The sequence below is a fragment of the Glandiceps talaboti genome, chromosome 9, assembly GCF_964340395.1.
Source record: "Glandiceps talaboti chromosome 9, keGlaTala1.1, whole genome shotgun sequence".
NCBI lineage: Eukaryota > Metazoa > Hemichordata > Enteropneusta > Spengelidae > Glandiceps > Glandiceps talaboti.
In genome coordinates, this window is record NC_135557.1 from 18,394,183 (window position 1) to 18,418,624 (window position 24,442).

At 36.3% G+C, this 24,442-nt stretch overlaps 3 protein-coding genes across 3 annotated transcripts; all 3 read right to left on the reverse strand.

Annotated features, from left to right (window-relative positions):
- Positions 1-307: 307 nt before the first annotated feature.
- On the reverse strand, positions 308-7,719 carry LOC144439910 (beta-galactoside alpha-2,6-sialyltransferase 1-like). Its single transcript, XM_078129141.1, has 4 exons — positions 7,002-7,719; positions 6,404-6,600; positions 2,144-2,315; positions 308-1,740 (listed from the first exon to the last, which is right to left on the reverse strand). The coding sequence occupies exons 1-4, from the start codon at positions 7,717-7,719 to the stop codon at positions 1,487-1,489; spliced, it is 1,341 nt and encodes a 446-aa protein (XP_077985267.1). The 3' UTR covers positions 308-1,486.
- A 4,629-nt stretch (positions 7,720-12,348) lies between these two features.
- LOC144440134 (uncharacterized) lies at positions 12,349-16,806 on the reverse strand. Its single transcript, XM_078129399.1, has 4 exons — positions 16,644-16,806; positions 15,734-15,907; positions 12,932-13,115; positions 12,349-12,627 (listed from the first exon to the last, which is right to left on the reverse strand). Exons 1-4 carry the CDS (start codon positions 16,686-16,688, stop codon positions 12,350-12,352), a joined length of 681 nt encoding a protein of 226 aa, XP_077985525.1. The 5' UTR covers positions 16,689-16,806; the 3' UTR covers position 12,349.
- Positions 16,807-17,797: 991 nt separating this feature from the next.
- Positions 17,798-22,864, reverse strand: LOC144440135 (uncharacterized). Its single transcript, XM_078129401.1, has 7 exons — positions 22,648-22,864; positions 20,004-20,879; positions 19,528-19,808; positions 19,090-19,311; positions 18,624-18,866; positions 18,164-18,232; positions 17,798-17,946 (listed from the first exon to the last, which is right to left on the reverse strand). Exons 3-7 carry the CDS (start codon positions 19,578-19,580, stop codon positions 17,889-17,891), a joined length of 645 nt encoding a protein of 214 aa, XP_077985527.1. The 5' UTR covers positions 19,581-19,808; positions 20,004-20,879; positions 22,648-22,864; the 3' UTR covers positions 17,798-17,888.
- Between the last annotated feature and the right edge of the window lie 1,578 nt (positions 22,865-24,442).

Consider the following 24,442-nt stretch of genomic DNA (forward strand, 5'->3'; position numbering starts at 1 on the left):
ACCGATACACATGGTGATGGACAATCAGTTGTGCATTTAACACACTGGCAGACTGAGAAATAGACAGATAGACAGACAGACAGAGAGATAGGCGACAGACAGGCAAGGTAATCTTAATGTTAATCTTTATTTCTTATGAAGTGCATTATATTAAGAAGAATAGCAATCACAACATGGTGACAACTGACAGGAATTAAAAACAAACTTCAAAAAGACAGAATTCGAAAACATAAAAGAAGATATATATATATATATATATATATATCTTCTTTATTACCTACTTATTAAATTTTACATTTGTAGACAAAATAAAATAATACATGTTTTGAAGTAGGTAAAAGGAGACCCGAAAAATAGCTACTTGCTAATCAAGTATGTCTCCTCAGACACTGTAAATAACATTTATAAATAAATACATGACAAAATGTAAAGAGGGCAGTGAAAAAAAATATCTATGAAAATATATATATTGTACATCAGCATGAGTTGCAGTATATTCACATCAGGTGAAGAAAATCTTTTAGTGAGTTACGAAAAACATTCCTTGATGATTTGGACCTAACATCAAGAGGTAAGTTGTTCCAGTGTATAGCTCCTGTGTATGACATTGCAAATTTACCTATTTCAGTGTTTGTCCTTGGGATTGAAATATTGCCCTTAATTTTGTGACTATTATAATAATGAGTGGGAAATGAACAATATTGTGTGTAATAGAAAGGTAATCACTCAGTACTCTTAGCTCTAGTATTTTCACGAGGACAGAATCCCAGACAGCTGAAATCCCAGACCAGTTTGTATTCCAATGTTTCGAGAAGTACTAGTTAGCAGTCTATAGTCGTTGCAACAATAACGGTACAAGTTTAGTGGCCTAACGAAACAGCGCCCTCTTGTCAATAAAGACTAGTTATCCTTTGATAGTTTGTTTATGCTCTGCTTAAGTTCACCACACGGGTGGTATCATTTGGAACTCTTTGCGAGACCACTTGTAATTGTTACAACATTTACGGATCAAAATAAGCAATAAAACACCTGTTTTATAGATAATTTTTAACTGCAAAGAAATTGTATTAGATGGACAATGTATATTCGTGACTTTATCTGAATAAAGCAAACACTTACAAACTAAGTAGTCATGCATGCATATTCAGTTTTCATCTAATCCACTCAAAGAACAATAGATGTGAAAAAGTAGTTTCAATTTGGTGTTGCTTGGCAACCGAGCGTACTCTATATGATAAGAAATCTCCAGACCAACCTTTATGAAATAAAACAAACTTTACTTTCTGGAATGCTGTTGTCCTTTAATGTAGATTATGATGTAATGATTGTAATATAGAAAACATTAAGTTACTGGCCAACTCTAAACTTTTGAAATACTCTTTTCCAATATCATATTCCCCATTTGCATACTGAGCTATAATAAACTGATGACGTGATAATATATCTCCTGTGTCTAATTACAATAAGATTGGATGCATGTACTCATTTAATTGTTCTCGCATTTAAATCTAGAATATCCTTGCAATGTTACTTTTGTCTTGTCACGAGAGCCTTCTATATTGCGTGTGTTCATTTTTAGAATTAAATTTCTTTCAGTTGTAAATGGATGAGTGTTAAATAAATTCCATCCACAGAAAAAACAACAGTCTTCGTAATAATAGCAGTATCTGTCTTTGTCATTTGATGGGATATAACCATATACATCGACCTCGTCACAGATATGCAGTAATAGATGAATACCTGGTGGAAAGACGGTTTTAAAATGCATTATTCAATTTATACTTTTTTTTGTTTAAAATACAATGTGCCTCTTTAAGGTGTCATATTACACACACACTGTCATAGCAAGAACATGATGAAAACATAATGAATACATGTAAACTTCTAAAAGCTTATTTAGCGATACATTCTGTTAAAAAATACCAACAATAAAGTTCTAGTCTTGAAAATCATGACATTCCAACATTAATACTCATTACTAAGTTTTTATTGTATTACTTTTCATATGGTTCAAACATGAAAATACACACACACACACACATACATACATACACACATACATACATACATACATCAAATCAGAATTGACAACATTAATGTCGCTGTTGACATAATGTGTCATGTTATACACTTTGTCTCTCACCTAAAAATCCAGATGTTGATGGAAAGTTATCCAGTTCTTCTACATTAAATTCTTGGATAACATCCCATAGTTTCCAAAGGGATTCCAGACGTATCAAATACAATGGTGACTCAGGATGCTTGTAGTGCCATCTAGCATAACCGCAAAAGAAGTTTTGACCATCTTTGTACCACTAGGGTAAAGATAGGAAAGGGAAGATAAAAAAAAAACCCCAGAACATTCGAAAACGTCACTCCTTCATATAATATACAACGAATAACACTTAATTAAAGCACTTTCTCTATATGTTACACTCCTTCATAACATTCATATCAATGTAGTAGTTTACTGTTTCAATTGGTTTATTTACAAGCCTAGTATGTGCCCTTTCTAATGTGGTCAATTTGCAAATGAAAAAGTATACTTTTACACTTGATGTAAATGCTATAAACAATTGTGGTACAGACAGAAAACGTGGTACTTTGGTATTATGCGTTAGATATAAAAACAGCATATCCGAATACAAGATAGACAAACACAGGGCATATCAATGACAAGAAATAACAGGTAAAAGAGTGAAAAGTGGGGATAGAAATATTGAAAAGAGACTTGTAGTGGGCATGTATTATTTTTTTTATTCATAATACCATAAACTAAAAAGTCATTACGAATGACATAGTCCCTACTATGATTGGGTTTTAAGGAACTGGCAGTTTATGTTGTCATTTTCTTGATATCACTACTCTGATCATGCAACAACATTTGTGAAACTAAATCAAACAGACTTAGGTATGTTGTGTCTGCTCATTGGACATGGAACATGCCTACTAATGTTGTGTCTCCTCGTTGGACATGGGGCATGCCTACTCTTCAAGATGACGTAGCCTCCCCCCCCCCACTCCCAGGGGACCTGTTCAAGCATTTCTGAGTTATGGCTTTGGACAGGGAAAATTCGCAAACAAAATGGCTGCTAGGCAGCCATATTGGATTGTATCATGAAACAAATTGAGGTGCATATGGATGTCATAGTATGTTGCCCCATACCAAGTTTGAAAAAAGGCTTTGATCTGATGATGATGATGATGATGATGATGATGATGATAGTGACTATGAAAGTGAAGTCAGTGAGGAAAACCCTACCCTCTCCTTGATAAAGAAGCTTTCAGAAGAAAAGAGGTCACTTGAAAACAATGCAGTTGAAAAGGTTAAGTCTCTCTCTCTCTCTCTCTCTCTCTCTCTCTCTCTCTCTCGCTCTCTCTCATTGATATGCAAATAACATAATTACATTTTATCCTTTTACAGAAAAGAAGCTGAAAATATTAAGTCTAGCCTGCCTGCCAAAAGAAGCTGGATTTGTTGTTCATAATATTGACAAAACCCTTAACAAAATCAATGCCTGTCGTTATACCACAGCAGGTCTTTTATCGGCTATCACGTCGACAAATGCTCCAAGGTGTCTAATAGTACTCATCATCTTCACTTTCTACTAATAGTTTTTGTTTGGAATTTATAGATGTTTGTAAATTCATACTAATGTTGATGTTGTTGTTGTTGTTGTTGCTGTTGGTGTTTTTGTTATTGTTAAAAGCGACAGTGTGGTATGCTGTTCCTACACAATGTCATGCATCATGGTTCATGTATTTCTGTTTTATTGTGTATTTTTCATTGTTTTATTTTGCACTTTTTAGGTAAATAGTAACATTCAACTTGTCAGCCGAGTAGTAACTATTTCCATTTACACTCATTATATTAATGTTGTTTTCTTATGTTGCTATAGACTGAAAATATCAAGCTTATTGTAGACAGTATAGTACACTGTACTAAAGCTGTGTGTGAAGATATGGAAAGTGATGCTGAGAGAATTAGAGAGAAGTACCTGCCTTTATTCAATCTGTTTGGGGCATGTCACAGGGTATACTCAGTTAGTAGGAGACTGACAGACGAGGAAATAATGTTGGGTTCTTATATAGCGCTTTCCCACTCTGTGCTCAAAGCGCTTTACAATTATTACCCCTGGCTCGGATCAGAACAGCACAACGGCCCTTTAGTCTTCCTCAACTCCCCGGGGAGCATACAATCCATTGCAGCCATTTAAGCGCATAGGATTAAAGCCTTCACATTGCAACCTACATCCTACCAGGTCCCCAGTTATACAGCTGGGTTGACTGAGGCACAGTCGTGGTTCAAATCTTGCCCAAGGACTTTAGCCACTCAGAAACAAACAGCAGGCAGCGACGGGGCTCGAACCTGCAACCTGTAGGTTCCAAGCCGGTCACGCTAACCATTCACCCATCATGACTCAAAAAAAAACAACACTTGGTGATTATTCACAGCAATACTATGACTAATCTGTTTTGTTTTGTTTTGTTTCTGAGTTGTTACAGCATTATTTATTCTGGAGTTACTTTTCAAATTTGTTGGTTACTAGAAATATTTGTTTACTTAATTTTACATGTTTATCTTGTTTGTTTTAATTGTTCCATTCTTTTCCAGTTAAACTAAACAAGTTGTTGTCATTGAAATACATGAAGTAAGTAAACTGACCTTTGTTCATACATTAACTATTTTGTTTTGTTGGTTGCTAGAAAACACACAGATACTAATCATTGGACACATTATTTAGCATGATATTGGAGTTTGAGTTTTTACATTGCTAATAACAATAAGTTACATGTAGTTTCAACACTCCAAACATACATTTTATGTTACATGTAGCTCACAGGTTTTTTTTTTTTGTGTGTGTGTGTGTGTTTTCTTAACAGGTATAAACATAGTTGGTCTGTTGGAGTACTATAGAGAAAATTTCCCAACACAAACTGTGTTTCCAAAACTCCACATACTGGAAAGTCATGTCATGAACCAGATCAAAGTAACCAGAATGGGGTTGGGTTTTTTTTGGGGGGGAAAGTGGGTTGGAAGTGATACATCACACCATAAATGTCTGTCAATGAAATTTTTTACCTCAATTCCAAATGTTCTGAAAAAGTACAAATGTGTCCTGGAGGAGCATCATATAAAAAACTCATCCAAAAAATGTTGCAGCAGTCAAACGAAATAAATCCTGTAAATAAATGTAGATTGGGCACTTTGCTACAAGTCTGTCTGTCTCGTAAAAGATCATGGTAGTTGTAAAAATGTATAAATATTTGTAAATTATGTACACCACAATATACTTGATTGTAATTTGTAATAAAGCAAATAATTTAAAACAAATATCAAGGTCTTTTTTGGATTTGTGGGAGTCTCAATTATCAATGTGGAATGTTTGTATCCAGTTTTTGTGTAACACAGTATATGAATGTCAGCATCACTGTTAATAATTTTCACCAAATAAGCCATGAAATAAAGGGTCCTGTCCCAAAAACTTGATAATTAAGTGAATCAGTTCTAAATTTAGAATAGTTGATCTATTGTATTCAAGTGAGTGCATACACTTTGAATAAAACTAGTGTTCAACGCAATTTGGTCGACGAAAAAAAAAATGCCTGTTAATCTATATATAATCACCCTTTGCCCCCCTACAGCCATAATGGATTAGTCCTAAATGTACTTTTAGTATTTTACCAAGTTTAGAGTTTTACATATGACAAAACTTTAAGAAAAACAATGCTGTATGTGTGAGAAAATTAAACATTGTAGGGCGCCCCTGTAGCGGCAGGTTAGTGCACTACATTCTTTTGTTGTTGTTGTTTTCCTCCCGCCTAATTTCTCTCATAGAACTACTGTGTTGTAGCTGTATACATGATATGGTACAATAAATTAAATGAAATAGATTGTTGGCTCAGCACCCAGTAATCAGCGCCCTCAACGGCAGTCATGATTTCAACATGTTACTACACTCTATTTACAGATAAGATGGACCACTGATTGATATGTACAATGTCTAGGTGTCAGTATAACTATATCCAGTTGACATATTGTGGTTGTCTGGTCTAAAATGACACAACTGTTGCAAGCCAGTGCATGCAGTTTTAAAATATCGACAGAATCAAAACCAAGCTTTTCCTCTCAATTTCAACTTGTCACTCAACCACCTACAGATAATGTTGACCCCCAGTCAACAGATACGGTGTCGTTTTATTAGCACTATACAAATTTTCTGGGAATTTATATTCAGTTACTTGATGAAAGAATGTCCCAGTTGCAGCTAGTGCAGGCTTAATTACAAATGTTTCTTGAGTATTACATTGGTTCAAAAAGCAAGTCAGTAGTTACATGTACACATTTGTATGTCATTTAATTGGTAGATAATAAAATCACTACATGTTTTTTTCATAATACCTTATACATGTTCCCGTTATAAGGTCCCTCTCTCCACGTCAATATCATCTCAGAACCTTTTAATTCCTCCAGCATCTTAAATCTGTAAGATCTTATCACTTTGCTATTAGTTATACGTATGGTTGTCTTACTGCCAACATCGTTCTCGAAACCTTTAATTGGTGCTACATTGAAACGAAGGACTGCGTCATGAGAATCTATCAAAAAAACAGTAGAAATGCTAGTTGTCATGGTGACTCATGCAAAGGATAATTGTGTATTACGTCATCACTTTAGCTCTTTCAACTAGTATTATTACAGCCTAAAGCATCTTGCCCCCACATCTGAATACACACACACACACACAGATATATAATATATATATATATACATATACACACACACACACACACACACATGTATATGGAGATAGATAGATGGCTAGATGGGTGGATGGCTAAATGATGGATGGATGGATGGATGGATATATTGATGTATTTACGACGGACGGACGGACCAACAGACAGGCAGGCAGGCAGGCAGACAGGTAGGCAGATAGGCAGGCAGGCAGATAGGCATGCAGGCATGCGGGCAGGCAGACAGACAGACATATACCTACCTATCTCTCGTCCAAAATGCGAATCACGTAAAGCCCCTGAACTCGTTACTACAGCACATGTTTTATATAGCGTGGCTGTTCTTTTTGAAATATATGATTCCTTTGGAATGTACTTTCCATATCTAAGTTCATGGAACGGAGATTCGTCTGGTTGTACAAATTGAATTGGTGCAGATTGTTTCAGTCTACATGCTACTTCATTTAAAGATGCGTTTACTTTTCCTCTAAGACGTTTCTTAAATTTTGGCGGCTTTTCCTCAAGTGGGTTGAACATTGAATTATGATCAATAAGGGCCTTTTCCAACCATGGTGTCTCTTTGGGTAGGAAGCTAAGACGGTCACCCAAGGTAATTTTTCCAACGGACTTTTCTTCAGTAGGGTACTGGTCACGTTTGAGTTCTTCATAGTCAGCCAATGACAGTCGGATGCCGTCAGCTTTGTCACGCGACGGAAACAAAAGTACGGTAGAATCGCTGAACTCTTCAACATCAGCTTCACATCGATGAGTATGTGCAAAATATGGAATTGTGGGAAGATCAATAAAATAAGCTATAAGGAAATAACCCGCAGCTAGGAAAATTAGGATGATAAATTTTTGGAGGCAAGCTTGTTTTCGTGTTTTTGTCATGACAACTGTCTTTTGATGGTGATTGGTGGATGTTGCAGATCTCGAGCGAGTCTGTAAATCTGTGGATCTGAAAAATAGCGCCAATGGCATTGTAGCACAACTGTATAGTTGTTAAAAATGTTTAACCGATATGCTGATCCATACTAGGTATAGATGTTCATTTGCTGAATGATTATCCATACATTCATTTGTCTACTTATCCCTGTTATCTTTGCAATATATGTGATTATTTGGTTGTTGCTATGGGCGTGATCTTGTTGCTTGGCAAATAACATACATTTAAAAAATGTTTATTTAATTGTCTATTCATCCCCATGGTTATCTTTGTGAAATACACCACTGTTTGGCTGTTGCCATGGGCATGGTTTTGTTGCTAGGCAAATTTACAGACATTTTTTGAATGTTCATTCAGCTATCTATTAATCTCTGTTATCTTTGTATATCTGATCATTTGGCTGTTGCTATGGGCATGGTCTTGTTGCTAGGCATATTTGCATACATTTTTGAATGCTTATTCAATTGTCTTTTAATCCCAGTGCCATGGTTATCTTTGTGAAATAGCTCACCGTTTGGCTGTTGCTATGGGTGTGGCCTTGTTGCTCGGCACATTTGAAAACATATTTTGAATGCTTAGAGACCCCTAAGAATGTTCCAACCAACGTTCAGACCCATCTACCCAATAGGTTTTGAGTAAATTTTTTGACCAAAAATTACATTTTTCGACCCAAATCACACACCGGTAGTATGATCATTTTGATTTGAACAATTTCCCAACTAGACACCCAAGGTAATACACCTGCCAAACACAGTATGATCATGGAGGTCTTGATATGACATTTTCCCCATAAAATGTGTGACTTCTTATTCTTTGTACAAACTGTTTTTTTGAATGCCTAAGGATTGTGCATTTATATGACCCTGTTTTAATCATAGTGTCTAAGATTTAATTCAGCTGTGCTAAAAACAGGCCTAGGTTGCCAAGCAACCTTAAACACATGTTAATCTTTACGCCATTGACACAAATATGTGAAGTAGCCCATAAAAGATTTAATGAATTCATTGCATCAATAAAACAAGAAAATTTCATTTCTAGGCTGAAGTCAAAGCATTTTGTAATACAACAAAGCACATTTTGAAATGTAAAATGCACATTTCTGATGTGATCATTTTCATTTGAACAATTTCCCAACTAGACACCCAAGGTAATGGACCCACCAAATATCATGGCAATCGGTTCAGCGGTTTTTGACTTTAGGTTGTTTACACACACACACACACACACACACACACATACACAGACAGACAGACAGACAGACAGACAGACAGACAGACAGACAGACGCCGGGCGTTAAGACTATAAATAACAGGTAACCGTTTTGAGGTCACGTAGTAGAAGAGTTAGACTCTCTCACCAGTCATCGCAAGCATCTCTTTTAGCTGTCTACCGCATAACTGTACTAGAATATCGTTGTACTGTGGGCCCTCATCGACTACATAGGGCTATTTGATGATGTGTTACTGCAATGTTCCGTGTAACACATCGACAGATGATTAGCCCCATGTATTGTCAATGACTCGAATGAGGGTGCACAGTACAAGGATATTCAACTAATATCATGCAGAGATACTATGTTTTGTAGTGTTCAATCTGGGGTTGAATTTATTTTTTTTCTCACCTTCACTACGTAGCGGATGGTAGCGAAGGTAGCCAAATAAAATGATTGTCAAATTACCAAAACATAGCCCGAGATATTAATGTTCCATAGATGTTGTAGGAACTACTTTTTTATACATGAATTAAATGGAGTATCATGTATATATCATCTGTACTATTCATATACGTTTTTCCCCAAATCATACAGATTGATTCAAGTGCCTGTGGGGATTGGGGTGGCTCTATTTATTTTTCTGTTTCTTATCTACCGACCGAACCTAATTTGGAAAAAAACTACTTTTTTTTTATTTCCAACCGACCCCCTGAGGTCAATACAGCAAGATTGTAAGGTTTGAACGAACATCAAACATTCCTCATGGCGTCTACCCCCCCCCCCCCCCCCCCCCCTTTGTTATGCCAGAGCAACATGTGTCTTTCATGGCTGAAGTCGTTGAGGTTTGAGGGACAGGGCTCGAAATCAATGCCGCGCAATACATTTTGCTGATGTAATATAGCTCAGAATATTTCTATCATTTTAAAAGGCAAATATTGCATTCCTACAAAACCCCCCAATTTTTTTACCAGTCTTTAGCTATAAATCAGTTGTATCATCGGGGAAATGACCGACTCCATAATGGTAATGCGTTTCACGACCTATGACATGTTCTTTGTTCATTGCTCATGTGCAATAAATGAAATTATCACAGCTTCAAGTAGCATAGGCTTATGATGTTTGTTACAACTTACAAGCTTCAATTGTGTCATAAACATAATTTTCCAGTGAAGGCAATGAAATGTGGTAGCGGTAGGTAGCGAATTTTATTTCTTCAGCAAAAGCAAGTTGAAATAGGGTAGCGAAGGTAGTGGTCGGTGGGTAACAGAGCATGGAGGGTAGCGATTTTTTTCAAGCAAAATCACTGAAATGGTGATTTTATAAACTGATAACCAAACAAATGCGAAACAAATAAACTGCACTTTCATAGACCACTCAACATGTGACACTGTGCGTCATACCCATATCAGCAGTGATGTCACTAACGTATTTACTTGCAACAAATGGCAATAATACATTACCTCTGGATTTATACGCTACTGGGTTTTGACACGTCTTCTCCCACTCCGCTATGGTTCTTCCCTATTTTAAACAGCGAGACTGCACTTTTCACAGATTTTGAGAATAAAAACCACCCATTCCTTTGCTGATGACAATAAAAAGTACAGAAAACTTTAGATCTTTAAATGCAAGCTACGTCTTGTCTATTCTGTCATGTCTTGTCTAACGTTCGCTAGCCTCGTAATTAAATATGGTCGACTTGCGCATGCGCAAAACTTCTACTTCGCCTGAGGTCACCTGAACACTGAAGTAATTGCAGGGGAACCTTCCTAAAGTCAACATCTGTAAATAGTATTATTCAAAGGAAAACCCATATAAGTTCCCCATGGAAAACACCAACAATACAAAAAAAGGAAAGTTGGTACACCATGCAAAAAGAAAAACACTTAATTTGAATGAAATAATTCATATGAAAATGATGTAATAACTTCAAAGTGTTGTCTTTTTGGGGAAAACATTCCAAATGTCATTATCATGAAAATATCAGAAGAGTATATTTAAAAAAAGAATTTCATTCATGAAATATGTGAGATGATGCTTGACAGTAATTATTGTATTCAGTTATATATATATATATATATATATATATATATATACAGCTACAGCTCAGACCAACTGTTCACTAAGATATCAGGAAGACCATATGATGATTTTCCAACATTTATACACATTAATGGAATAAAGAAGCCATCGCAACTCAGAAAAAGACTTTCACAGTACTCTGTATAACTTGACAGGTCCAGACAAATTTTGCCAAATCCTCAGCAATAATACATCATGTAGCCACAATCATTTATATGTACTTACTTTGATGTAACCTTGAGCAGATGTATCCCAATCTGCCAGGTTTGATAATAAAGTTCTGAACACACACACACACACACACACAGCAAAATGGGGAGTTGTTTATATATAATATTTATATATCATATAATATATATTTATATATAATATCATGAACCACACTGTTCTGACCCAAATATTTTGAAGAGACTGAGTGATATGCAAATTAGGTGAACAAATGTAAATTTTGGTCAAAAACTCATATCAATACATGGAGTTTCTTGCACTGCCATGAAACAACATCGCGTAAGAGGACAACAATTTATCAGCTTGCAGCACTGACTCCATAAGTATGCTTGTACCTTTATGTCTGCATGTTACAGAAACCACAGTTGTATCATTAGTGTAGTTTTTGTACTAAAAACTCTTTTGTGATGCCAGAGTCAGTAATTACTGGCTGTATAAAGGTAAAGAAGATCCTCTTTAAACATGGCGTGTATAAATGTTGGAAAATCATCAAATATAATTGAGCTGAAAACTGACTGCTGATATTTATCAGGGGGGGGGGGGGGGACGACGATACCTATCACGTGATATGGTTTGACCCCGAGAACAATAGAGTGTGACCCCACTGCACTACATTCTCTACAAGCGAGTATTTCTCGTTTTTCAATGAATTTTTCAAGATATATTCCACATTTGTTGTAAAGCTATAAAGCATCATCCCGAACTGCTTAAATAATATCAAAAACGTCCAGTTCTGAAATTATTTACGTTCGAATGCAGGAGACAGGTCAGCTAGACTACTTAGTCAGAGCTTTCGACGAATGCTATTTTCCGATGGTTTTTTTCACAGAAGAACACCATGTATTCAATGAAAAAAATCAACATTTATACATTTTGATTCATGATAATTTACGTTATATGTTGCTAGTAAAGTAACATGCTCACTACTACCATGATGATGTAATGTGATAAAGACTTCTTTGCATTTTCACATCATGTACCGGTTTCATTGAATAAATAATGTGACAGAAAATCAAATGATTTCTGACAAACAAAATTGTACAAACAGCTATGCCTTGTTCATACAGACATATACTTACAAAAAACAACGTCACACATATGTCAAGGAAGGGAGATGAAAGACACCTAAAATAGGTAATTAGTTATGATTTTATTTTTTGAAAAATACTATACAGGTGGTCCTTGTACAGACACTCTATTTTGTCATTTTCTTTTCCACTCATACTTGCATAGGTTCTCAGAGATTCGTTTATTTTATGATGAATTGCCTCAACACCATTCTCTCCCAAAAACCCAAGACCAACTCCATATTTCTGTATCTGAGGCAGTACATGTTCTTCCAGCATGTGAAGCTTGGGTGTAATGGCTACGTGAGGAAAATGAACTCGGAGATATATGAAAAGCCCTCTGATATTAGTACCTGTACAGGAAAAAAAAACAGAACACAGTGCATGAAATACGATTGCACAAGTATTGAATTAGGAAGGAGTACATGCACTTAGTTTTCCATGTTTGAAAGAGGTATCAAACTTGTATCCAACAAATATGTGTATGACACTGTACTTGTGTGTAAACAAGAAAACATTATCAGTATAATGCAGAACTATTTTTTGAATTTGTGTCCATCATGCAACATCTGTAAAGGATATCTAGTTCTGATTACTTTTAGTCTTTGAACATTGGAGACCGAGATGTGTACGTGGAGAATAGTATGTTACACTTACGCAAGGATTCTATTTCATCATCAGTCAATTGCCTGCACAGGTTATAGATATTATGACACTTGGAAAAAAACATGAAGAGTGGCTGGTATTTGTCATACAAATACTCGGCATCCTCTAAAAACTCTGGACACACATCTGCTACCACAGTGACTGGAGTTGAACAGATCTTCTCAACATTTTCAGTCTACGCAAAGAGAAAAGACAATACAAATATCAACTACTTGACATATTGAAATGCTACTGTGCGTGTTAACTATACACCAAACATCAAATTTTATGACTTAACCTAGCTGATGTATTATGTTTCAGGGGTCGAAATAATGGCCTTTTACTTGCCCCTGGCAAGTGATTTCAAGGCTTGGGCAAGTTGTTTTGAAAAGTACTTGTCCCAAGGGGCAAGGAGAATTTCTTTGATCAGGGATATGTTTTTGCCTGTGTTCATGCTGTACTTATCAGACACTGCACATGTATGATAGGATTTTGGATACATTGTATAACCATGGTGCCAACAAGTCTGGAAAATTATAACATTGTAGCAATATTGAGAGTCCCAAGGGGCAAGGAGAATTTCTTTGATCAGGGATATGTTTTTGCCTGTGTTCATGCTATACTTATCAGACACTGCACATGTATGATAGGATTTTGGATACATTGTATAACCATGGGGCCAACAAGTCTGGAAAATTATAACATTGTAGCAATATTCTGATCACTTTTCAAAACAATCTGGGCCAGCTGTCCTTGACGTACTTTGTTTACTCTATCAAGAAAACATACCTGGAATGACCAGTGACTCATTGAATATTGTTCATCAATAGTAAATTACAGCATGATTTTTCAGGTTTTGGGTGTTTGAATCAACTGCAAATTTTACAACAGTCATTTTATTTGAAAATACTAAGGGTGCTAGGAAAATATAAACAAATCATACTGGGAGAAAAATAGTTGGTGTGGATATGGAAGGAAAGAAAATATATTGACATCGTGGAAAAGGAAATACTTAAAAAGATTTTACATCAGTGTTGACATAAATGTTAATCTTTATATTGATAGCTTATGAAAGTGCTGAAAACATTATTTTAACAACTACTTTTTACAAGTGAACAAAAAATTGTATGCTATGCTATAGTAAGAATATTAATTAGGCCATGACAATTAATATTATTTAGGACACCTGTTTATTGTGGAGAGAATTTTTCAGTACCTACAGAAACTTTCAAAGTGACATTTTCTGATAATAAACAAAAGAAAGCCCAATCAATCACAACAGTGCATTTGTAAGCCACACAAAAATACCCCACTATTTGGAATGGGCAAGCACTTTTTGATTTGGGCAAGTACTTTTTGTTTTCTACTTGCCCAGTGGACAAGCGAAATTGTTCATTATTTCGACCCCCGTGTGTACAATCTGCAAAGAAGGAAATGTGGTGAAGAACATCAAATGTGACAAATTTGGATACATTTATCACATTAAATAGAACAAATATGTAATAGAGAAAACAGAACAATTTAAGGTGGTTACATGATGTACAAAACAGTACTGACATTTCATTTCCAACAACAGTTGCTGGATCAACTTAACATACACTGACTAGTATATTTGTAGTGGTCATATACTATGGTTGCACAGGTAAGTCTTATTTTGACTTTTGTCATGAAAAAAAATATGAATATGGAACAATAAACAGTAGTACAATTTAGTAATACCATGGGAACTTACATCTAAACTTATTGTAGTACCACAGTACACATATTAAGGTAAAAGCCATGAAAAATATCAGCTCCCGACAGGACTCAACCACAGACAACTCATTTGAGACATGAAATCATGCTCATAAAGTGTAAAGGAATATTTTGAGACTATCCTGATAGAGACAGAGTGTACTTGGTAGGCACTTGTAATTTACTCATGAGTATGTTGGTACCTCATATGAGAAATCTTGGTTTGAGTCCTGCAGAGAACAATGTTGTAGCTATTATAAAGTCAACATGTACATTTGTATTTGACAAATGTCTCTTTCTATGATTCTGGAATGTCCAATGTACATACAATAGATAACCTGCTTTCCACTTCCTCCACAACCTATTAATAATGGGTAAGTCTACTCTACGTTGTGACTATCAATAACAATTGTGGCATGCATCTGTCATAAAAAAACAACACTATCATAGCCACTGATCAAACTATTGGGTTGTTCACAGACATTCCAAGTTAGAACATGCAAGATGAAGCTAACAAGAACATTTGTAATTGTATACTGAACAGCATGCATGCAAGAATAATTAATGCTGACAAACCTTACAACACTTATCTACGTGATTACCAACAAATGAACACCCATGGTAGGCCTGTCTGTGTACTTTGATACTGGCCAAGGTCTTATCTAGAGCTCTAAAACAATACCCTACTTCACTAGGTAATGTTCTCTCTAAGCTTCTGGCTTCAGTTTCCAAGAAATATCAATCAGATCATGGCTATAGAGTTGCACTCACTAAAAGGGAAAAATTACTAAACAAAGTAGCAATATACTACATTTACACTAAAAGGATAAAAGCTGACCCTGATAGTAAGATTGTAAACTTTTTTTCCTGAATATTTAATCAATGTGAATCACAAAATCACGATAAAACTACGATAGGTTTACTTTGATAGGTTTATCACCCAGTTTGAAAACAGAACACTTTTTAAAAGACATGCAAAAGTTCACTTGTTTCCTATAGTGTTTGTACTTTAGCAGAGCTGTGTGGGCATTGATCATTTCATTTACAATTTTTTTTTTGTTTTATATTAAAAATAATTACCTTCTCCTCAGCACTACATAGTAACTCTTCTCTTTCCTCTTGTAGTCGGTTAACTTCCCGTAACGGCACATCTTCTCTGTCATCTTCATCAAGATGTTGAAAGGCAATTAGTTCAGTTTCTATACATTCTGCCTGATCCCCCAGTTCCTCAGACTCAGAAGTCAACTTGGGTACCTGCATTTATACACAGTAATGAAAAGACTTGTTCTAATAATCAATATTTCTTTTGCTGATATTTCATTAGAACTGTCTGACTACAATACACAATACTGTCAACTACATGTAAGACAATGATGTGAATCAGTCTACTGTCTAAGCCAATCTGATACAAAAGTGCATGTCAGACAATTGCTTGTGATAAACCAGATTTTAGGTTCCCTATCCTTACAATGTGGTCGCTCATAACTAAACACAGCTTTATCATATTTGCCATACAACAAATATGTGAACTTTACTACATGCCTCATTCACGAAATGGTGTGAATTCCATTGCTGATCATGTGAAGCCCAGGCTGGAACAATGATATGTGGTCAGTATAAGTTATAACCTCAGCATAACCTCATGACCATATATACGTGTGTGCTCCATTCTGAACCGTACAATGACATTACAAATGTAGTGTTGCATTGTTGAAATTTAGAGTTCAAAAAAAAAGAAAAAGATTTTTCTTTGAAACAACACAAAGTGAGCGTAGTTTGCAAAAAGTGTCTTGATTTGTAAAGTGTGAAAAGAAACATGTAACAAAAATATCACAGACCAAACTTAGGATTATGTGCCCTAGGGGTAGGATATACTCATTGTTCCACTGCATGTTAGGGGAATAGAAAATGTATTCTTGTAAGTTGTAGGTAGTTTCTGACAAATCTATAAAAGATACTCATAAACAAACTGACAATACCTGTTCTATACCTTGAATTTAAATATTAAAATTTGCTGGGAGGATAACAGGTTCATCTACTTCCCCAGTCTTGCTTAGTTTCAGGAAGATCTTCTTGTCTAATTCCACACACTCAGTCTCGTGCATCTTAAAAAACATAAGATACACACCAAGACTAATGTGAAGACCAGGCACTGCTACCTGTGAAATAGAAGAACATGCAACAATGTAATCAGCTGAGTGACCCCAAATCACTGCTATCATTACTTTTCATGTGTACTATTAATAACAAAGACTGTGATAACAAAATGAGTGGATTGATACAGTGACAAGGGAATTTGAAAAACAGTGTGTGTATTCCATGTTTGATATGAATCACAGTATATGTTGCTATCACTGCAATCTATTGTAAAGTTTGGGGGAAAAATCAGATATTAGAATCCCACAATGATGAGAATACAGACAACATTGCACCCAAGCACAATCAAACAGACTGCCTATGTGCAATATTTTATTTACATTTCACCATGAGAAGGCTGTGTAATGTAATATTGTTGAGTGCAACTATGCCTTACAACAATGTTCAACCAACTGTATCTCTTAGCCTGTCTCAAATTGTTCTACAACTACCTACTATATAGCAGCAAGTTTATCTATTGATCACAGTGTAATCTTTCACTTCCTGATGTTTAATTAGTATACATTTCACCAGTGGTGAGTTAAGTACAGTTTTCAGGATAGGGACACTGTAGAATATCAATCTGGTATAAACAAAGTTAAAATGTTGTATTGTTTTCTAGTTGCCAATTCAATATCAAATGTTGGAGTTGTTTGTTTACCATCCGAGTGAAGTGAGCGAGTGTTTGTGTGTCATATTATCTGTGTAGTGACTAACCAGCCTTGGTCTTATAAACAATTTGAGAAACTTGCTGTTAGTAGGTAGTTTCAGCACAGCTTGAGACAGGCTAAAAAATATAGTTGGTTGAACATTGTTGTAGATTATGTATGAAATACATAATGCTCCGATACAATGCCTCATGGGAAAAAAGCAGTATGAAATAAACATTATGAGATTCAGTACATTGTCTTAAAATTTTAGTTGCAGTACAGCATAAATTGATAGTATACTCACTCTTTCTACTGGGATACCTATGAGAGGTGTGTGAATACAGTTGTGGAACAGTTTGGCCTTCCTCAATATTCCACCATCCTCCTTAAAGTTCTCATGGTCTGTCATGATGGAGTCTAATGTCCTGGCATCAACCGATGGTCTATCTTCAGGAACCAGAGAACAAATGTCTTTGGTTGTTAGGCACCAGAGACAGAAGTACTTTCCTTTGGAACATGATCAAAGAGAAAGATGAATAGAAATTGGACCAAAATATTAAACAAAGTAGTATCTTTCATGTACCTCAGTTTGAAGTACAATGAACAACTTCTCAGAAACTCACCAACATGAGAGAACATTGATTCACATAAAGGATGACTGTATACATGTGACAAGATTTCTGTAATCATTCATAGTGTACTCCTTACCACTTATAGGACTTACCACTGGGTCCGCTTAGTCCATATAGTTTGGTTAGATATTCGTAGTCTCCCATTACAAACATTGAAATCTCTACAGTAGCAAATGACAATAAAGTATATGTTAGCTAATGATGAATAGAAAGTAGACATATTAAAAACTAAAATGTAAGCGGTGTATACCACAGGGAAGAGGAATTGAATAGAGTCAACTAATGTGCAAATGGTGATCATGAAACAGGTAGTAGGTTAATTGTGTTTTATCATTATTGATGTAGCACTTGCTTCCAGGTACAATCATCAGTGTAGGACAGGTAGGTAAATTGTGTTCTTCCATTGTTTGTATAGCACCTACAGTTTTACATAAAAGCATCATTGTAAAACAAGGATGTAAACTATCTAGACCTATTGATGTATTGACCATTCACACAAGGGTCCATAGTTTAATGAAATGTCATATCACCCACTACTGATGGATCACTTACCTCCATGTAGAACCTTCCAGATTTTTTATTTCAACCGTGAGTGCCTTCGTTGCAGTTTCAAGATTATAATAGCTGTCAATGCCTTTATACATGTTGATAATAATGGTGTTGTTGATAGAATTTGGATGGTCCACATTACAAACTTCCAAACACGTCTTCATAAAATCTCCCACTTTGTCCCCACCAACCTTGACCCACGCCTCTTCTTGTGGTATTACTCCATGCCAGTTCAATTTCTTACATCTAAATTGAGAGAATTTGACCAGATAAATTGAACATGAAATACATTCATCAAATATTGTGTGTGTGTGTGTGTGCGCGTACATATATACATATGTGTGTACACACCTATGTGTGTACACATGTTTGTGTGTGTGCGTGTGTGTGTGTGTGTGTGTTTGATAACTACAAGACATATGTGTTAATGTAACTTGTAAGGGAATTATATGATCACAGTTGGTATTACCTGTCTAGGTCCTGCAGGTATCTTACACAAATATTCTCCAAGTTGGTGCTAATGCTTGGTGTTAGTCTGTACTCAGTACCTAGTTTGCCAGTCACTGGATTTTTCACATGAAATTGAAGGAACAGGCTCTTGGCTGACACTTTAATTTCTCCAGGTAAACTCTTTGCTTCCTCCCTATCCATGCCCTCACCAGGAAATTTTATTTTCCATTTTATCAACCACCTATCAATAGTAAACACAAAAATTGCAATGCAAATGCAATCATGTACACAATATAAACATATAAATAGTGATCATCACATCAAATTTTGGTAATGACGTGTGTACACTGTATGGATCAGCAGAACTATATGAGACAAACTCTCATCACCTGATTTGCCCTCTTTAATTTTGAAAAAACCCTGGTTGATGTAAATGTATCTAAAACCAAAAACATACCTTCGCAATTTTCTCAACTTGTTCCACGGAATTGACAGGTCTGCTTTGACCATGAGTCCAGTACAGGAGGGATTTGTGGTGTGGCCTGTACTGTCTTCAGAATGTTGTTAGCTCTCCTCAATTCAGTCTGCAGTTGTATTTCGTTTGATAGTTCGTCCTCCCCACTCAACACCCTTCGATGAGATTCTATGTATTGTGCTCGGTTTCGTTTTGTTGTGGAGGAGGCAGTAATACACTATGTCATAGGGCAAGGCGTATATGTCATATGGAATGGCTGGTTACTAAAAAATAAAAAACAGAAATAATCACATACAATGTAGTTTGATATGTTGACATTTGATGTTTGAGAAAATCACAGTGACACTGTAATGCAAATAAATTGATAATGTACAAACAGGTGTTACAATAGCATGAACTGCTACATTAATGTTAAATTTATGAAGTTTATCTGTCTATGATACCAAAAAAATACTTACTCCTCCTTTCGTTTTAAATCGCACAGGTGTTCCTTTCCTGCTGTCATCTGTCAGGTCAAGCTTTCTCTTCACACACTTTGTTGTGAGATCTTCAAAGCCAGGGGTTTGTTCAAGATTAGGTGTGGAAAGCAGTATTTCAACTGCTTTTTTGGGGGACGTTTCTCTCCTTAAAATTGGGGTAGGTGAGATCTGTGGTGGTTGTTCTTCTGGTTGCAGTGGTTGGCGGGCATAGTCATGTTCTACACTAACTGGAATTGATGCAGATTGAACATGACAGTGTTCAACATGGTCCTGAAGCTCACTCAGTTGCACAACAGCTCTACAACCTTTCCATGCCAAGTCACATGATACTTTCAGTTCACAAAGTAAGTTCATTAAATGTATTGGTATGGGCAAGACAGTTGTTACTGTGATACTCTCTGCAAATTGGACATGTTGGAGAGCTGTGTACCCACTTGGTAATGCATGGTGCACAGAAGATGTGATGACCCTCACACATGAGCTGCACAGGTTCATCACACACTTCCTTACATATAAGGCAGTCTAAATTCGAAGTACTTGTGGAAAATCTCTCCACATACAGAGGAACTTGGGTTTTCAATGACTTCGCAGCCTTCAGTGTTATTTCTCCAACTAGACTTTCTGATGAATTTTTATCTGTACCAGTAGTTGCTTTCTGAAACTTCTGATGTATACTACTTTCACTAGAACTGGTACAAGGTGCAGATGGCAACTTTAGTTTACTGGGCTTCCTCCCCCTCTTACTGTACCTGCGACATACACTGCAATCACCTGTTCTCGGATGTTTGCACCACTCTACATGTTCTAACTTCGAACAACACGACTTTCCAGCCAAAGTTGACGCTTTCAAACGTCCTATTGTGTAAAATTATGTTGAATATTAGGAAAATAGTTTTTAATGATAAAGCGAGCCATAAAGAACATACCATTGATAAGAAATATCGAGTCATGACTTGGAGTCAAGTGACTTCAGGCGAAGTAGAAGTTGTGCGTATGCGCAAGTCGACCATGTTACGACCCGAGCAAACGTTAGACAAGAAATGACAGAATAGACAAGACGTAGGTTGCATTTAGTGATCTAAAATTGTTTTCTGTACTTTTTATTGTCATCAGCAAAGGTATTGGTGGTTTTTATTCTCAAAATCCGTGCGCATGAAATCTGTGTGCAGTCTCGCCGTTTGAAATAGGGAAGATCGAACCATAGCGGAGTGGGAGAAGACGTGTCAAAACCCAGTAGCGTATAAATCTAAAGCTAATAATATATTCGCTCTACAACATAATGTTTACGAATACGAAAATAGCATTATCTGATAATAAGATGGTATGCATAAGTTGTAAGACTGACAGGTCAAGTCTCGACATAGACGTAGCTTTGACCGGTGTTGAAGATGTGTCAAGAACACCAAGCTGTACTTTTAGTACAGAAATAGTGGAGAGATGATTTTGAGCGTAAGCATAGGGAGCTCGTCTTCCAACAGTGAATAGGTTGCAATAATTAACAAATGATGTAGAATATACAATAAAATGAGATAAAATGAATTTAATACTTAGTCTGGTTTCTTTTTTGACAGATCAAGAATGTACGACTTGATGAGTAATAGATGGATTAAAAGTGTGTATAAATAATTACGCATGTGCGCATGTGCACAATGAGTAAGCTATTTTAATCAATATTTGGTGCCGTAGAGTTGCGGTAGACTCGAACACACAGTCGATTCCGGTCTATATTATTTTCATAAAATTACGTAAAAATAATCATTAAACATTAGTCGTCATATCTGTGTCTCTTCAAAATATACCTTTGAAAAAGAAAACGTAACAACATCATTTGACTGATTAAACAAATACTCGTAAGTTTGCTCGAAACAGAAAGTGTCCGTGAACGAGGGCGATGTGGTTTCAACCTTACGACGAAAAAGAACACCAAAGTGTCCGACCCCTTCTCTTTTTAGCAAATGAGCAAATTGAGCAAATGCTGAGCTCGTGGAGGTTGAATTTTCAAATTCCACGATTTGAATCATTCGATCTCATGATCGCGCGACAAGACAGAGAAGTAAATTCTATGACCGTTTGGGGCGCTATTCAATCGGTACATTCCACAGCAGTATCCCGTATATTCTATTTGTATTCCAGCGCGATTCGATCAAGTTAAATATATATGACCCTGCATATTATAATTATATATTAATTAGCGATTCAAGATACTGAATATAATGATAAACAAGAACTTGACTGAACTTGTTGATGTTGTCTATATTCACGGCGTTATTCAATTTTGTTATAGACACCAGAATTGTTGCCTCAAGCCCTTGCTCGAATCAATCTCTATGATTTGGGGGAGAAATGTATATGAATAAGATACATCCCCCCCCCCCCCAAATCATACAGATTGATTCGAGTGCCTGTGCATCAAGTCTTACATTCTTGATCTTTCAAAAAAGATCCCAGACTATTAAAGTATTAATTCATTTTATCTCATTTTATTGTATATTCTACATCATTTGTTTATTATTGCAACTTATTCACTGTTGGAAGACGAGCTCCCTATGGCGTAAGTAGAACATAAGTTATAACGGACGGACTTACGTTTACACGAAAAGAGAAATATAAAAAAAGTACTTACGATGATACAGTACAGAGACAAACCGGCTTTACACGATGTAGCTGTAGAGCGGAGTTGGCTTTTATTACCTCATCCTCTGGCTTTTAGGATGTATACAACGCAACTTACACGTAACTGCTGATAAAGGGATAAAGACTAGTACACGAATCAACACTTCCAAGCAGCGTCCATGTTTACAATGAGTTATGGGTAATAAAGCTGAGGTCATGGGGCCCGGGGATCCATCCAGATAGATAACCAGTACGCCGATCCATGGTCATCCGACGAGTGGGAAGCCACCACATTCACTTTCAACACGTGACGTCTACGCGAAATCTGAATATGTTGATGGCTTCACACGTTCATCATCAGATTCGAAGGCAAAAATAAAAAGAGAGTATGCAAATCCATGCAATTCAAGTGGAAAGTAATTACAATCGCACGATTTCAAACAGGATTTATGTGGTTTGCCGGACGCCCGTTCGTACACATTCGGAAGCCTTCGATTAGCATAAGGCACTCGAATCATCGATGAGGGCGCACAGTACAAGGATATTCAGAATAGTGCTCAATCTGGGGTGGAATTGATTTTTTTTCTCGCCTTCGCTACGTAGCGGATGGTAGCGAAGGCAGCCAAGTAAAATGATTGTCAAATTACCAAAACATAGCCTGAGATATTAATGCTCCATAGATGTCGTAGGAACTACTTTTTGTATACATGAATTAAATGGAGTAACATTTATATATCATCTGTACTATTCATATACATTTTTCCCCAAATCATACAGATTGATTCAAGTGCCTGTGGGGATTAGGGTGGCTCTATTTATTTTTCTGTTTCTTATCTCCCAACCTAACCTAATTTGCAGCTCCGACATTAGACAAAAACAACTTTTTTTTATTTCCAACCGACCCCCTGAGGTCAATACAGCAAGATTGTAAGGTTTGAACGAACATCAAACATTCCTCATGGCGTCTACCCCCCCCCCTCACCCCCCCCCTTGTTATGCCAGAGCAACATGTGTCTTTCATGGCTGAAGTCGTTGAGGTTTGAGGGACTGGCCTCGAAATCAATGCCGCGCGATACATTTTGCTGATGTAATATAGCTCAGAATATTTCTATCATTTTCAAAGTTATGCTTAAATGTAAAAGGCAAATATTGCATTCCTACAAAAAAACCCAATTTTTTTACCAGTTTTTAGCTTTAAATCAGTTGTAGCATTGGGGAAATTACCGACTCCGTAATGGTAATGCGTTTCATGACCCATGACATGCATGACCTTGGAAGACGTTCAATTCTTTGTTCATTGCTAATGTGCAAAATGAAATTATCACAGCTTCACGTAGCATAGGCTCACGGTGTTTATTACAACTTAGGGGAGAACCATTTGGTTTCGGGGGGGGGGGTATGGCGGAAGTAGGTATGGGAGCATTTTTTTTTCAGTCAGAGTGACAGCATTTTTTTTTCTACTGGCAGTCCTGCATCAATTTTTTTTCAAATGGAGTAGCAGTGCATTTTTTTTAAATTAGTCATTAAGTTTGCAATGCGTTGTTCATACCTATACCATGTCACAATGGTTCACAACTGTACCTGTGCAAGTAGAAGAATTAGCAGTTAGTATGAATGAATGAATGAATGAATGAATGAATGAATGAATCTTTATTTCACCAAAGTTAAACAATAACGAAAGAAAAGACAAAAGTTCGAATACGAAAAAAAAATGCTAATAAAATATATTAACTCTGGTGGGGACCATGGAAATAGGTAAGCATACCTAGTCGTGTCCATGATCCAACCTACTACTTAAATTATAA